This window comes from Rhinopithecus roxellana, chromosome 13 (genome assembly GCF_007565055.1).
Source record: "Rhinopithecus roxellana isolate Shanxi Qingling chromosome 13, ASM756505v1, whole genome shotgun sequence".
Classification (NCBI taxonomy): domain Eukaryota; kingdom Metazoa; phylum Chordata; class Mammalia; order Primates; family Cercopithecidae; genus Rhinopithecus; species Rhinopithecus roxellana.
The window spans coordinates 7,162,447-7,179,412 of NC_044561.1; the positions used below are offsets into that span (position 1 = coordinate 7,162,447).

Sequence of the window (16,966 nt, forward strand, 5' to 3'; positions counted from 1 at the left end):
AACCAAGGTCTTTTTTTTTTTTTTTGAGACGGAGCCTTGCTCTGTTGCCCGGGCTAGAGTGCAGTGGCCGGATCTCAGCTCACTGCAAGCTCCGCCTCCCGGGTTTACGGCATTCTCCTGCCTCAGCCTCCGGAGTAGCTGGGACTACAGGCGCCCGCCACCTCGCCCGGCTAGTTTTTTTTTTTTTTTTGTATTTTTAGTAGAGACGGCATTTCACCGTGTTAGCCAGGATGGTCTCGATCTCCTGACCTCGTGATCCGCCCGTCTCGGCCTCCCAAAGTGCTGGGATTACAGGTTTGAGCCACCGCGCCCGGCCAGGAAACCAAGGTCTTTAAGCCCGGGTACCTGGCAAGCTTGTGGGAGCTGGGCTTCATATCCAGTTCCACCGGCCTGCTCTGCCCCAGGCACTGTGTGAGGTCCTGGGGGACAAAGGAGAATAAACCCTGACCTTAAGGCGCCTTGTATGGGGTGGAGGCTCCCGCTGGATTGGGGCTCCCATAAAGCGTCCTTTATCCTCCTCCAAGCAGCAATTCCCACAATCCCCCCCACCTCCTGTGACCACTGCACCTGCCGCTCCCCACCCCACAGCTGTTTCCAGTTTCAATATCTCCTAAGCACAATCATCAAGCTGAAACACTGGCTCGATTCAAATTTCCGTCTTCTGTGAGATCATCCTCACGCGGGCCTCACCCGAGCTCCTAACTCACTGCTCTGCTCCACACAGAAAACGGCCTCCTACGCAACCAGCTGACCACTTCCTGAGTAACTTCTCAGGCTTCTCCCGATCCTCAGGCAAAGGTGCCCCATCTCAGCCAGGAGCCAGTGCTGCCAGCTTCCCCACCCTCTCCTCCACTGCCTGGGCTTGAGGTCACCAAGCCACCGCCCAGTCATCATTCCACCTCCTCCCACCTCCATGCCAGCATGCTCTGTGGCACAAGGAAGTCCCAGAACCCTTGAACCTTGAGGCTGACCCACGCCCCCAGCTCACGATACCTGCGGAGACGCCAAACCCGGGCGGAGGAACTCAGGCCACGTGCTTCAGCCGCCTCCTCACTCCTCCACTCCGTGACCGGGCCCTGAGCTGGGAGCCAGGCACACACCTGGACCCATCTGCCCAGTGCCACCCACCCCTGTGCCCAACACTCGGCCCATGGCAGGCGCTCAGTGTGCAGGCCCACGTGTACGAGGTGCAAGGCGATGACACACCACACAGGAAAAGGACGCAAGGCACCTTCTGTGGCTCTGCCTTCCCGGGGGGTCTCAGTCCCCTGCTCAATCTGATGCTCTCTGCAGGCAGCGTCCTCCTCAGAAATACCCACTCCCACACCAACTCGCATTCCTAGCCCTCCTCTACTCTGACTTCTGAGACCCTCTTCGTTGTGAAAACCAGGGGGTGGGCTCTGCCTCGTACACTATGCCAGGACAGGCCCACCCAGAAAAAAAGGCATCAAATGCCCTTCCCTGGAGAAAGGCGGGGCCAGCCTCGAATCCAGGAGAATTAGGTCCAACATCCCCTGCTGCTATGGGACCCTGCAGAAGTGCTTTGGCCTGAGTCCCACTGTCTCCCTCTGCCAACAGGGACAACACCCCTCTCGTCACCGGGCTGTCACTGGAATGAAATGCTGCCGATACAATACTTGAGGAAATGACATCCCCTCTGTAAAGGCAACGGAACTTGCTCTGGCTCCAAGTGTCCCTGGGAGAGAATGGGCCCCGCTGAACTACAGGGAAGGATCCTGGACGCAGTGCTTTCTTGTCGCAGCCTGACAGAGATGACCTCATCCCTGCACCCTAAAGCAGCAGCAGCTCCGGCTGGGGCTGATTCATCCGGGTTTGCTGCAGGGAGAGCGCTCCTGGGAGCTGAGCAGCAGCTAACGAGCTCCCACTGTGTGCAGGGGCAGATCCCTCCTCCCTGGGTCAGGAGAAACCTGGAATCCTAGACCCCCACACCCCTGGTAGGCGCGCGCTATCAGGGATGGCCCGGGTCAGCACCGGCCAATGGAGACAGTCCGTGGGCTGGCAGGAGGGACTTGCAGACAGAGCTGGGGGTTTGGGGGAGGAAATCTATGACCCAAAGGGTGAAGTCACAGTTCACAGGGTTGTGGGATGACAGGGTTCCGATTTCCATTTTGTGGGGCCAGAGTGGGGTGTGATTCTTCTCGCTTGTCTCACTTCTGATGTCCCCAAACCCCAGCACACACAGCGTCCACCTCCCTGAGCAGCTGGTCCTGGTGTCCACAGTGCTTTTTACAAGTGGCTTGGTTTCAAGTGGTTAAGGGTGTGGACCAGTGAACATGTGTCCCAGAACCTTGGCTGTGAGCAGTGACCAGGTCCACCTTCTTCTCCCTACTTAATAAAAGGAAACTGAGACACAGCTCTGCCACCTGTCACAGGCAGCCTCCAAGACATGCTCTGAGGCTCTAGGTCTGACCCTCACTCCCTCCCCAGTAGAGACAGAGCAGTAAGCAGCCCTACTCTGCAATGGGGAACGGGGCCCAGAGGGCTACAGGGACTTTCCTGAAGCAGCTCAGCAAATCACAGTGCGAACCTTCGCTGCCCTTTTCCTGCCGCCTCTGCTCAGGCGGGGGCCCTGTCTGGGCAATGCCTCGCTCAAGGACCAGTTCCCCAACAAATGATCACCTCTTCACCAGAAAGATCCCTCTCCACCCACCCACCACCAAACGCGCCCCTAGGCAGCTCCCCCGTCACTCCCAGGGGCCTGCGCCCAGGCATCCATCTACTCTGAGCTGGTGCAAGGGACGAAGAGCCGGAGCCCTGGAGGGGAGCTCAGGTGGGAGAGGGACAGGAGCCGAGCCACACACGGGGGGCTATGCAGAGTCACAGCACTGGGGCAGGAATCAACAGGTGCCACCAAGAACAAGGGGCGCGGTGGCCGATTCCAACAATGGGTCAGGAGGAGGCCACAGAAGGGCCCTAGAGCTGAGAGCTGAGGACCGCCCCCCCGCTTTCCGCCAACAACGGGGTGAGGAGGGTGATTCCAAGCAGAGTGTGGAGGGGTCCTCAGGAAACTCCCTCCAACAAGTCTTATGGCTGGGGCACAGGGGGTCAGCTGGGGCAGGTCACCAAGGGTCTTGGACTATATGCCTGGCAGACATAGGAAGCCGAGGCAGGAGAATTGCTTAAACCCAGGAGGCAGAGGTTGCAGTGAGCTGAGATTGCACCACTGCACTCCAGCCTGGGCAATAGAACAAGACTCCATCTCAAAAAAAAAAAAAAAAAGAAAATACACAGGTTGAGCCCATTTCTTTGGATCTTCATTTCCTTATGAAGGCTCCTGTATCATGTAAAACTTATACTAAATTACACTTTTCTCTTGTCTGCCTTTTGTTATAGGAACCTCAGCCCTGAACCTAAGGTGGGAAGAAAGATACTTTTCATCTCCTACATTGGCAGTGAGGCCTGGAGATCCGAGGGATGTCTGGGCTGGTCCCAGCAATGTGTGTGAGCAGGATACAGAGGCAGGGGTGGGAAGCCAGAGGCACGAACCATCAGCCTGCACCAGCCCGCCACCACCAGTGAGCGCCAAGCTCCCAGGAGTCAGATCAACCCTAATTCAGCACTGCATTTCCAGGGCTCCAGACATCAAGAGGTTCTTAAAGGTGTGAACGTGGGCCAGGTGCGGTGGCTCACGCCTGTAATCCTAACACTTTGGGAGGCCGAGGCGGGTGGATCACCTGAGGTCAGAAGTTCAAGACCAGCCTGGGCAACATGGCAAAACCCTGTCTCTACTAAAAATATAAAAAGTTAGCCAGGCGTGGTGGCAGGCACCTGTAATCTCAGCTACTCAGGAGGCTGAGACAGGAGAATCACTTGAACCCAGGGGGTGGAGGGTGCAGTGAGCCGAGATTGGGCCACTGCACTCCAGCCTGGGTGACAGTGACACAGTCAGGAATGGCCGCTTGGGGACATATGGGACGATGCAAGTGGGGAGAGGAGACAGCCCAGGCACAGCCTGGACCTCAGCCATAGCTGGCTGAGGGGCAAGGGAGGGCTGACTCTTGGCCTGCGGCTGAGGCGTGCAGGGGACAGCAGACACGGGGCGGGCAGCGAGTCACGTCTTGGTCAGGCTGAGCTGGAGGTGCCCGAGACACACACAGGTGGGAGCAAATGTCCCAGAGTCAGTGGGTGATAGGGTTCAGGCCACGTTATGCCAAAATACAAAACGCTGGCATTTGAGAAAATAGCAGAAGTACGAAGGTCTCTCTTACCCCCCTCTGCCCTTCTCCCTGAAGCAGGTCATAAGACCCTCGTGAGAGGCACCCTCTCTATGTCCAGAGGAACACAGCATTCCCCATCTCTGAAGACACAGGGATTAGTTGAGAGAAGAATCTCAACAAACAGGCCTTGCTAAGTGCCCCCAGTTTATTACCACCAGATCACATTTTTTTTTTTTTGAGATGGTGTCTTGCTTTATCGCCCAGGCTAGAGTGCAGTGGCGCCATCTCGGCTCACTGCAACCTCCGCCTTCCAGGTTCAAGCGATTCTCCTGCCTTAGCCTCCTGAGTAGCTGGGATTACAGGCACCTGCCACCACGCCCGGCTAATTTTTAGATCACCTCGTGATCCACCCACCTCGGCCTCCCAAAGTGCTGGGATTACAGGCGTGAGCCACCTCGCCCAGCCCAGATCACACTTCTTTATCCAATCAGACTCCTCCAAAATTACCCACTTCTTTATAAAACCTAGCACAGAAAATAAACAGGCTGAGGCTGGGCGCCGTGCCTCACACCTGTAATCCCAGCACTTTGGGAGACTGAGGCAGGGTGGATCACCTGAGGTCAGGGGTTTGAGACCAGCCTGACCAACATGGTGAAACCCTGTCTCTACTAAAAATACATAAAAATTAGCCAGGCGTGGTGGTGGCCGCCTATAATCCCAGCTACTCAGGAAGCTGAGGCAGGAGAATTGCTTGAACCCAGGAAGGGCAGAGGTTGCAGTGAGCTGAGATTGCACCACTGCACTCCAGCCTGGGCAATAGAACAAGACTCCATCTCAAAAAAAAAAAAAAAAAGAAAATACACAGGTTGAGCCCATTTCTTTGGATCTTCATTTCCTTATGAAGGCTCCTGTATCATGTAAAACTTATACTAAATTACACTTTTCTCTTGTCTGCCTTTTGTTATAGGAACCTCAGCCCTGAACCTAAGGTGGGAAGAAAGATACTTTTCATCTCCTACATTGGCAGTGAGGCCTGGAGATCCGAGGGATGTCTGGGCTGGTCCCAGCAATGTGTGTGAGCAGGATACAGAGGCAGGGGTGGGAAGCCAGAGGCACGAACCATCAGCCTGCACCAGCCCGCCACCACCAGTGAGCACCAAGCTCCCAGGAGTCAGATCAACCCTAATTCAGCACTGCATTTCCAGGGCTCCAGACATCAAGAGGTTCTTAAAGGTGTGAACGTGGGCCAGGTGCGGTGGCTCACGCCTGTAATCCTAACACTTTGGGAGGCCGAGGCGGGTGGATCACCTGAGGTCAGAAGTTCAAGACCAGCCTGGGCAACATGGCAAAACCCTGTCTCTACTAAAAATATAAAAAGTTAGCCAGGCGTGGTGGCAGGCACCTGTAATCTCAGCTACTCAGGAGGCTGAGACAGGAGAATCACTTGAACCCAGGGGGTGGAGGGTGCAGTGAGCCGAGATTGTGCCACTGCACTCCAGCCTGGGTGACAGTGACACAGTCAGGAATGGCCGCTTGGGGACATATGGGACGATGCAAGTGGGGAGAGGAGACAGCCCAGGCACAGCCTGGACCTCAGCCATAGCTGGCTGAGGGGCAAGGGAGGGCTGACTCTTGGCCTGCGGCTGAGGCGTGCAGGGGACAGCAGACACGGGGCGGGCAGCGAGTCACGTCTTGGTCAGGCTGAGCTGGAGGTGCCCGAGACACACACAGGTGGGAGCAAATGTCCCAGAGTCAGTGGGTGATAGGGTTCAGGCCACGTTATGCCAAAATACAAAACGCTGGCATTTGAGAAAATAGCAGAAGTAGGAAGGTCTCTCTTACCCCCCTCTGCCCTTCTCCCTGAAGCAGGTCATAAGACCCTCGTGAGAGGCACCCTCTCTATGTCCAGAGGAACACAGCATTCCCCATCTCTGAAGACACAGGGATTAGTTGAGAGAAGAATCTCAACAAACAGGCCTTGCTAAGTGCCCCCAGTTTATTACCACCAGATCACATTTTTTTTTTTTTGAGATGGTGTCTTGCTTTATCGCCCAGGCTAGAGTGCAGTGGCGCCATCTCGGCTCACTGCAACCTCCGCCTTCCAGGTTCAAGCGATTCTCCTGCCTTAGCCTCCTGAGTAGCTGGGATTACAGGCACCTGCCACCACGCCCGGCTAATTTTTAGATCACCTCGTGATCCACCCACCTCGGCCTCCCAAAGTGCTGGGATTACAGGCGTGAGCCACCTCGCCCAGCCCAGATCACACTTCTTTATCCAATCAGACTCCTCCAAAATTACCCACTTCTTTATAAAACCTAGCACAGAAAATAAACAGGCTGAGGCTGGGCGCCGTGCCTCACACCTGTAATCCCAGCACTTTGGGAGACTGAGGCAGGGTGGATCACCTGAGGTCAGGGGTTTGAGACCAGCCTGACCAACATGGTGAAACCCTGTCTCTACTAAAAATACATAAAAATTAGCCAGGCGTGGTGGTGGCCGCCTATAATCCCAGCTACTCAGGAAGCTGAGGCAGGAGAATTGCTTGAACCCAGGAAGGGCAGAGGTTGCAGTGAGCTGAGATTGCACCACTGCACTCCAGCCTGGGCAATAGAACAAGACTCCATCTCAAAAAAAAAAAAAAAAGAAAATACACAGGTTGAGCCCATTTCTTTGGATCTTCATTTCCTTATGAAGGCTCCTGTATCATGTAAAACTTATACTAAATTACACTTTTCTCTTGTCTGCCTTTTGTTATAGGAACCTCAGCCCTGAACCTAAGGTGGGAAGAAAGATACTTTTCATCTCCTACATTGGCAGTGAGGCCTGGAGATCCGAGGGATGTCTGGGCTGGTCCCAGCAATGTGTGTGAGCAGGATACAGAGGCAGGGGTGGGAAGCCAGAGGCACGAACCATCAGCCTGCACCAGCCCGCCACCACCAGTGAGCACCAAGCTCCCAGGAGTCAGATCAACCCTAATTCAGCACTGCATTTCCAGGGCTCCAGAAATACGACCTCCATGAATGACACAATGGTGACTACAAATACATAAAAATGTACACTCAGACGGGGCAAAAACTGCAGAGAAGGTAAGAAGGGTCTTGATTGGCTGTTGTTGCCTATGAAGCAAGGTTTCAGAAAGAACTAGAAGGCAGAAGCCCAGTCCAGGGCCACCTCACCCCAGGTCCGCCTATCACTCTGAGGCCCGGTCCCCCCTCTGTAAACGGGACAACACCCCTCCTGCCTTCTGCTCAGCACTGCTGTGAGGACACACGAGGGTGTGCAGGGCAGCACTTCTCTATCATAATTACACGGATAATCCACACGCTTCATCACATGTGGACTTGTATTCTGCTCTTCTCCCTTTGTCTGCCGTAAGTGTTGCTCCAAGTGTGAAAAGCATTTTTCAAGATTCAAAGGACATCCCAATACAAAGCATTTTTACATTAAAGATAACGGACACGTGGAGTAAGGGAACTCTGCCTGTCGTTCCTCACCTGCACCACGGGGCAACAGGCAGCACTGGTGAGATCAGGCAGCCAGCCCTCCTGATTCGTCACCCTGTTTGAGCCAGTCAGGGTCCACTCTGAGTCTCCCCTACCTATCTTTGTCAGTGATAGGGCTAGGCTGGTTAAATTCTGGGACTCTTTCTCTCCATCCCAGCTCCCCCAGGACGGGCTGTGACCCAGAGGGCATTCTGCTGCCTGAGCCGAAACTGGGACACTGGGAGCTAACTGCCCCACCTTGGGAAGATCGAGCTCATCAGGCACAGGAAGCCTGGAGTCAGATCTTCTCCCAGAATGCCCATCCTGCAGAGTGGGCCGGGCAGGGACCGGCTCCAGGGGAGGCTGGCCCTCTGCCTCTCCATGTGGTGGGGCTAAGCCCGGGCTCTGTACTTGACCTCAGCCTCCGTCTCCCTAACGTGCAGAGTTCAGCTTTGACTCATGGGCACAGGTGTCTCTGGGGGTGAGGAAGGGACCCTGTGGAGCGTTTATTTTCCCACCCACCCCCTGCCAGGTATCAATGTCGACGACATTAAGGTTCGTGCTGTTGGGGCTTAGGCAGGTCCAAGGACAGGTGGCTGGAAGCAGGCCAAGTCAGGAGGGTGGAGGAAAGCATCACAGCCAGTCCCCTCCTGCTTCTGAGCCTTGGCGGCCCCATCTATCAAATGCGGGCAGGGGTTGTCAACAGCCCAGTGGCCACCAACCCAGGCTGACACACCCAGACACGGAATGAATTACACCACAGGCTCCAGGATCCCCCGGGAGGACTTTCATTTGGATGCCCAGGTCGGGGGAAGGAGTGGGCATTTTGTTTTAAAGTTCCCCAGGGTTCTGTGCTCTGGACATGGTGTGGTACAGAGTGGGCAGACTGAGGCAGGCGGGGTGTTCCAAGGAGTGGAGGCTGAGGTTCAAGTGGAACAAGTAAGCACAGGTGCTGGGTCGAGTTCCCCAGCACAGGCCACGCAGAGCATGCAGCCCCACTTCCGAGGGGTCGGTAGGCCTGGATGGGAAAGGTCCCCTCAGCACAGGAGCCGCAGCCATAAGAGCCCAGAGGCAGACATCACCTGGGACGTCTGGGAAATCACATCCAGTCAAAACATACTTCAAAGTCAGCTGTAGAACAGCCCTGGTGCCCACCTGGGTGGCAGGACCTTCACCGGATTCTGACTTACCAGGGGACCTGGTGACTACTCTCAGGACGCTGGGAGGGTGGACAGGACAGCAGGGTTTGGGTGATGGGCAGCGAGCTCTGCCATCTTAGGAAGCTGAGTGCACCAGACCCAAGCTGCTGGGAATGACTGAGGGAAGGTCTACCCAACCCTCTGAGCCTCCGCTTCTTCCCTTTAAGACATGGGCTAACTCCCACCTGACGGGGGTTATGAGATTAGATGACGTATTGTTTACAAATCCCGCTTGGCCCTGCCTAGCCCAGCACTGCGTGCAGGAAGGATCAGAGGCCCAGAGGGACAAGGACCTCCAGAGGACAGAAGAGCGGGGCTGGGGCTGCTGCTATGCACCAGGGTTTCCCCAGCCACACAGAACCCCCAGCGGGGAGAGCCTGGACTGGGGCTTGCAGAGCTCCTGTCTGTAGCAGTGACAGGGAGAGGCTGGTTGCATTCTGAGACCCGGGGGCCGTGGCACAAGCCGGCACGTGTACTGACCCTGAGGGGCAAACGTCTCTGTTATCTCCGAGGCCCCAGCAAGCTGGGGCAGCCCGGAGTGAGGGGTGACCAGGAATGGAAGGTCAGTGTGTGTGTGAGTGCAGTTGGGGAACTGGCCCGGCCCGTGCTCAGGGCTCAGCTCCCAGGCCTCACAGTCCTCCGATGGGGAAGAGGGCGCCCCTGCTTCCTGCTCTGGGAAGACAAGCCTGAAACGTCAGGGGGAGAGCTCTCGGGGGAGAAGACGAGGTTGGAGGATCACAGACTGTCAAGGCATGGGCCCAAAGTCTAGTCTGAGGCTGGATCCTTTCTCAGCTCCTTGCATGCCCTCGGCAGAGATGCCCATCACTACCTTCTGCGGCTCACCTTCCTTCCTAGTCCACACAAGCTATCTAAAAGGGTTCTCCTTAAGCCCTGTAAACACCTATCTACCACCTATGGTCCTGCCCCTGCCCTTGGGGGTCAGACAGCAGCCTCCAAGAAATGGCCTCCCAGGTTGCCAGCTTAGAGACATAATCCAAATACAGACACCTTTGCACGTAGAAAAAGCTTTGCTGCAAGTTATAACAGTGAAAACTGGATCCCAGCTATGTTTCCAACCACATGAGACCAATTAAGTAAACCATGGCGTGCCCACCCAACTCCCGATCAGTCATTTAATGTTGAGTCAGAACAACAGGGGAAATGTTTTAGGAACTTTAAATGAAAAAGCGTGATTAAGAAACCTGTATGGAGAGGATCAAGTACTCTTTTAAAAACCTCCGGAAAGACCAGCGGGCAGGACTTTGCAAAGTTAATAGTGTGTCTCTGGGTCACTGGAAATAGGAATAATTGTTTCCTCTTTTATTTTCCAGTTTCTGTAACATGCATGTAACTTTTTTAATTAGAAAAAAATTTGGGAAATCTGAGGATGTTTAACAAGTCTCCTAGCTCAGGGCTTCTTTACAGCAGCCTAGTGGTGTGGCTGATACGAGCCTCCCCAGCTCGATGGAGGAGGCAAGGAGACCCAGGACAGTGAGGGAACAGCTCATGCCGTGGAAGTTCTCTGCAGAAGGCTGGAAGCCAGAGGCGAAAATGACTCCCTAGGTCCCAGAGCAGCGCAGCACGGCATTGTCACCCAGAGCAGGGTGGCACAGCATTCTCACCCAGGCCAGTGGTGCCCACACGGCCACTCCAGAGACGTCCGCGCAGCTGTGATCCTCGGCCTCTTTAAAGTGTGAGGTGCAGCGTCCTCAGGTTTCCCCCGAAAGGACACAGTCTCAGCCTCAGGAGAGGGCCTCCCGGGCTGCTCCAGCCCCAGGAACGGGTAGAGGCCGGAACCCACAACTCTTAAAATAGGCCCAGGAACCGAAAGACGCTCTGCTGCCATGCCACACGGCCACACTTCCTCCCCACTGTGCTGGCCCACAACCAGCTCTGACTGCCTGGGGTTTGGAGGGCCCCAAGGAGCCCAGGGAGACCTTCCGCATTGACTCAAAGCAGCCTGAGCGTCAGGGTGCAAATACAACCCTAATTCCACGTGCAGGCACTGGGCCAGGTGCTTTGTATCCTGGATGACAACAGCAGCCTGGACTGCACCCGACTCCACGCCAGGGGTTTGTGCTGAGCCTGTACGTGCCACGTCTCATCTACTCAGTCACTTCTCTCATACAATCCCCAAGTCCCTAGAGAGTTTGTGGTCTCCAGTCTACAGATGAGGACACTGAGGACTGGAGTGCTTAGCCAGGGCTCACAGTCTTCCTTTCCAGCAGCACCTCCCACTAAAGGCCCCCCGGCCCCCATCACTTATGCCCAGCTACACCTGGCCTAGCAAAGTGATGGGGGTTGGGGGAGGTGAAGGGTGCACAGTGCTCTTCCCCACTCGCAGGCCTAGCACACGCAGGTGTTCAGCATAGAGGCAAGGCTGTCTCCCTCACTCCTCGGGCCCATTCCACGAACCCTTCTGGGATGGCTATTTGCATATGATGGGCCTCAGCTGGAATGGCAGCCCTGCCACCTGCCAGCTACGTGGCTGTGGGTGCATCCCTCCCTGTTCTGAAGCTCAGCTTCCTCACCTGCAAAATGAGGTCAAGACAGAACCCACCTCTCCGGGAGCGGGACTGAAGGAAACGCGGCAGGTGTCAGGCATTGGCTCGCGGCAGGTGTCAGGCATTGGCTCGCAGCAGGCACGCAGCATCCGCTGCACTGGTGGCCCCTCCCGTGCAGCCGCTCCACAAATCACACCTGCAGGGCTCTCCGAGGCCAGAGCTGGGAAATACCAAGTTCTCAGCCAGGGAGTACTCCAGCCTCGACTTCCACAGCCCCGCTTAGAGCCAAGTGAGCTTCTGCTCCTCCATCCACACAAGCCCACCCAGCCTCAGCCCTGCTTGAAGACTGTGCTGTCCACAAACCCCTCCCACGGGCCATGCTGGTGGTTCCATTCTCTGTGGCCTCTGGCTAAGAGCTCACAGCTCCACTGGGGCCCTGCCTCCATCCACTGTAGCCAGGCTGCCACACAACCTGAAACACCAGACCCTCAGCACCCTGAGGACAGGTCTAGGTGGGCCTCACCTCTGCGCAGGGTCAAGCAATTAAGAGCTTGGGCTCAGCAAGATTCGGCCACTTTCTAGCCTTGCAGCTGGGGGCACATTACTTCCCTGCAACCTGTGTTCCCTCATCAGAAGAATAAACTTTGGAGTAATCCCATGGGATTACTCCAAAGACAAAAGGAAAGAATGAACGTAAAACGCCCCTTCTCTGCAGCACTCCAGACACAGGGAGAATCCCCCAGGCCACCTAAAAGGGGGTTAGCCCCAAATGCCAGACACAAATTGCTCCAAAAATGCTCAGCTGAGGCAGGGCGCAGAGACAAGCAGTCAGATGTGGGCCCCACCTGCTCACGGCACCGCTCAGGACTCACACCAGGTCTTGGGCCCAGGTTGCGTCCACATCGCCTGACCAACTGTCGGGTGGGCTGCCCCTGTTGAAAGGGGGCCTGCGTGCTTGGGTGGAGGTCCAGGGCCCAGGAGGAAGTGGCAGGGTTTGTCCCCCTTCAGTCCAAACGTCTGCATCGCACACCTGGGTCCTGAATCACCTGGCTTATCTGTGACCTGGAGTCACGAGCACTGTCCTGTGGATGCAACACCAAAATCTTGCTCCGGGCAGCCGCAGCCCCGGCTGCTTCCAGCAGGGTTTGTACTTCAGCTAACAGTGACCTGTGCTCCTGGCTGTCTCCCCCATGGACTGTGCCCTCCCACAAGGCAGGGATCAGGGCCCAACACTCCTGCCCCCTCTCAGTACACAGCAAGTACTCAAGCTCCCTTCTACTGCAGAGGCTGCCACAGACAAGCCTCGAAAGCCAGGTGTGAATCTACAAGGTGCCTTCCATCACGAGAGCTGAGCGATGATCCCTGAGTAGCGAGGGCCAGGAGCTTTGCCCCATCTCATAGACACTGACTGAGAATGACAACCACTCAACCAAAGCCTAGCGTCTCCACCTGAGGCGCCCCTGACACCTTCAACACACCCTCAGAGGACACCGCAGGGTTCTGAACAACCCAAGCTTTCGCTAAACAACAACAAAAACCTGGGAGATTTAAATTCATTCATAAATCTAACGGGCTCCCACAGACGTGAAGTGGAGATGATCAAACCCAACCCTACCCCCACAACTTGCGCGTGTCGATGATTCCGAGGACACAGAAGTGCTCCGGGGCTGGTGTTCTGGCTCCTCTCAGGACTCACACCTGAGAGGTGAGAGGTGCGCTCTGCTCCACTCTGGGCATCAAGTTCCTAGTAAGCTCATCCCTCACTGAACATCAAATCTCTCATCTGAAAAATACGCCTTTTTTTTTTTTTTTTTTTTTTTTTTTGAGACAGAGTCTGTCTCCCAGGCTGGAGTGCAGTGGCTCGATCTCGGCTCACTGCAACCTCCCCTCCTGGGTTCACGCCATTCTCCTGCCTCAGCCTCCTGAATAGCTGGGACTATAGGTGCCCGCCACCATGCCAGGCTGATTTTTTTTTTTCTGTATTTTTAGTAGAGACGGGGTTTCACCATGTTAGCTAGTCTAGTCTCGAACTCCTGACGTCGTGATCCGCCCTCCTCGGCCTCCCAAAGTGTTGGGATTACAGGCGTGAGCCACCGCACCCAGCCAAAAATGAGCCCTTCTAAGAAGTTAAGATTCCCATCTCTGTGGCCCTCCACGCCCTTCATCTGCCAGTCCAGATAATTTTCTCACTTGTTCACTATGTGTTTACTGGGCACCTGCTCCGTATGTGCCCCATGCTGGGCACCAAGGCGAATCAGACTGGGTAATGCCTTTGAGGGCCTCACATGCTAACTGGGGAGACAGCACACAGACCATGACAAGGCCACGGTCGTCCTGATTGTCCCGACAAACACGTGCCTGGCACAAAGAACACAGGCAGCACAGGACTGTGCACCTGGGAGTTGGAAAGGGTTCCCGGAGAGGCAGCATTGGAGCTGAGACTTAAAGGAAAACCTAGAGATGTTTGTGGGGCACATGAGTAGGGGCGGCTTTCCCCGCAGAGAAAACAGCAGGTGTAAAGTGCAGTGCTTCAGAACCCTGCAGGAACTGAGTTCAGCAGCAGGGGAAGAAGGGAGACCTCACACGTGCTGGAGGCCTGGAGGCCGGGAGAGGAGCCCTCAGACTCTTCATCGCTGATATGGAGATAATACTGCTCCCTGGCAAAGTCAACATTGTGTCAGGATTACATCTGCAGCATGAGTAAAGCACCCGGCACATAGTAAGCGCCCAGTAAATGCTAGGTGCCATTTTCACCGTTCACTGTTCTGGGAATGGCCCTGCAGCCTCCTTGGGGGAGGGGTTGTCTAAGAGGAGAGAAGGTGCTCACAAGTAAAGGTGGTCAGAGGACAGTAGGTGTGTGTGGGCAGGGGAGTGGGGAGGGACTGCTTGCAGCTGCTGAGCAAACAGGGCCAAGTGGCCTGCAGCAGATGGTCCCTCAGACGCATCCCAGCTCAGAAATTCGGTGCCAGGTGACAGGTGGGCCTGCCAGGGTGGCACACAGTAGGTGCTCAATGAATGTTTGCAGAATTAATTAATGAGCATGCTCCAATTTCTGCTCATAAGTAAATCTTGACACCTTTCAGAAAGAAACCATTGAAACCTTGTCAACCATTGAAGTTCTTCTTGTCCGTTTCACTTCATAAGCACCCCCCACCCCACCCCTCCATAAGGAAAGTTCCCCCTAGGCAGGCTAGGCTGGGGCTTGCTCACTGGGAAGCCTCTCATGCTGAGCCTGTCTCCTACAAAAGGGATTCAAATTTACTTCCTCTCCCCACTCCAGCCTCCAGGGTGTGGCCTGCTGAGGGGCCCTGAATGCCTGGGACTGCCATGTCCCTGCGGCTGTGTGACCTTAGGGGGATGCATTTGTTCTCTGGGGCTCAGTTTCCCCAACGGTGAATGAAGGGGCCACGGGGTGAATCTGGAAGGCTGACATTCCCTACTCAGCAGTGCTGTCACCCCCTCAGAAATCCCCAGCCTAGCCTGGGGGTGGGGTGGGGGGTGGCTGACAATGTGGTATGAAGTCATTCCCAGCACGGAGGAGGGAGGGGTCTTTTCCATGGAGAAAATGACGAACCTGAGACGACAAAAGAGGGGGCTTCTCCTGGGCTTGAGTCTGGGCACGATCTATCAGTAATGGATTACCTCACTGGCTGGGAGACCCCACCCACACCTGCAGTCCCAGGCCCTTCCAAACAATACGAGGCACCCCCACCCCACGCCCCCCAGCAGATCCGTGACTTAAGCCCAGAATCACACCGAAAGGCGGCAGGCCTTGCCCCTCAGCCAAGCGGGCGGGTTCGGGGGCCACTGCCCAACAGGTCCCTGGATACAGCTAAGGGATGAGAGGGGCCGGCGGGTGCGGAAAGACAAAGGCTTTGGGAAGCAGGAGACAGTGGCCAGGGCACGTTCGCAGGGAGGTCCACCCAGAGCCCACGAGGGCCCGGCCCTGCAGCGCTGGGCTTAAGGGTGTACCCAGATCCCACGCCCACACTCCCTGCCGCCGTGCTGAAGGCCCGGGGCCGGCTTCCTGGAGAAGGAAGAAGACCCGCAGAGGCACGAAGAGGAAGGAGGGAGATGAGACAGACACCCGGACGGACTGACACGGGGAATCGCCGAATGAGACCCGGGCACAGGGGTGCGGGGCGCTGGTCCGACAGAAAGCAGAGACAGAGCCAAACGCAGGGCGGGGGGCGCATGGAGGAAGACAGTGCACCTGGGCAGACCCAGAGACCACGACACCCGCTCAGAGACAGAGACGCGCGGGGCGCACAGAGACACGGACGCGCAGAGGCGGCCCCGGAGACGCTCACCTCCCCCGGCCCCGGCCCGACCTCGCCCCCGGGCCCCACTCACCGAGGCCGCAGACCTCGCGGCGCAGGCTAAGGCGGCCGCGCTCCTCCGCTATGGCACGCAGCATGTGCTGCAGCGAGCGCTCCTCGGCCTCGGCGCCGCCCGCAGGCTCGGGGGCGGCGGCGGCGGCGGGGAGGGCGGGCGGCCCGGCCCGGAGCCCCGCGGGCGCGGACGCCGAGGCGCAGGCCCGGCCCGGCGGCCGCGCGGAGGCCATGCCGGGCCTCGGTTCATCGCCTGCGCCGCGCCCGCAGGGGCCCCCGGCGCGCCCCGCCGCCCCCGCCTCGGCGCAACCCGCCACGAGCACCAGGGAAGCCACAATCCGCCTCTGTGCGCGTCGCCGTCGCCGCCGCCACTCGCCAAGCCCAGCAACCGGCTAGCGAACCTCCGCGCCGCCGCCGCCCGCGCGCCCCCGGCTCCGCTGGCCCCGCCCCGGCCCGGCCCGGACCTGGCCCCGCCTCGGCCCCGCCCCGGCCCCGCCCCTGTCCCCTCCCTCCCCGCCTCTGAACGGCACGGACCCACCCCCGGCTCCCCGGCCCCGCCCACTTCCAACGGCCGGTCTCCGCCGATCTTCGGATGCCCGCGACTCCCTCCTTCAAACCGCTCGCGGGGTCCCGTCTCCACACACGGTCCTAAACGCTCCGCCAGCACGATCACGCCTCTGAGCCCCTCCCACCGCCCCTTCAGGGCTCCTCTCCCCTCCCCAGCTGCTGCCCCACTGGATGTGTACTTTGTCACCCGCCCTGTGCGTTGCCACCTCCACCAAGTCCCCTCTGCTGACTTCTGGGAACTTCCTACCTGGTTTCTGCTGGGAACTTCTTCCGCAGAACCCCTCAAGAGGTCACTTGCCCCCAGAAGGTGGTCTCCTGGGGGACACCGTGGCAAAGCCCTTCCAGCCCCCTTCCTCTGCACCTGGCACAGTGCAGTGTTGCGCCTCCACTTCCTCAGCTGCACCATGGGGGACCTTTCCCTGCCTTGCCTCCCCAACATGGGGGAGTGTTGATGAAGTGGGAGGTATGAGGTTAGCTGGGTGTGTCATCCTGATGAAGCCAGGTCTGGCCAGCATCCCTCCGTGTGCTGGTTGTGACTGATACAGGAAGACCCTGGAGAAGCAGCCAGTGGCCTCCCCAAACCTCATGCCTGGTGGTCCATTTCCAAGAACAGGGGAGATGGAGAGACCAGCATTGATTTCCAGGTATCCCCAAAGCTAAATCTACGCCACTCCCTGCATTCACAGCCTCTGTGCAGACCCCCAG

The 16,966-nt window shown here is 57.1% G+C and overlaps 1 protein-coding gene across 1 annotated transcript in view; it reads right to left on the reverse strand.

Moving 5' to 3' along the window:
- Positions 1-16,111, reverse strand: part of KIAA0930 (KIAA0930 ortholog) — a 47,976-nt gene extending 31,865 nt beyond the window's left edge. Inside the window, exon 1 of the mRNA XM_010368149.2 lies at positions 15,717-16,111. Within this exon, the coding sequence (XP_010366451.2) occupies positions 15,717-15,927 (211 nt within the window). The 5' untranslated portion in view covers positions 15,928-16,111. The remainder of the gene's footprint in view (positions 1-15,716) is intronic.
- Positions 16,112-16,966: the final 855 nt, after the last annotated feature.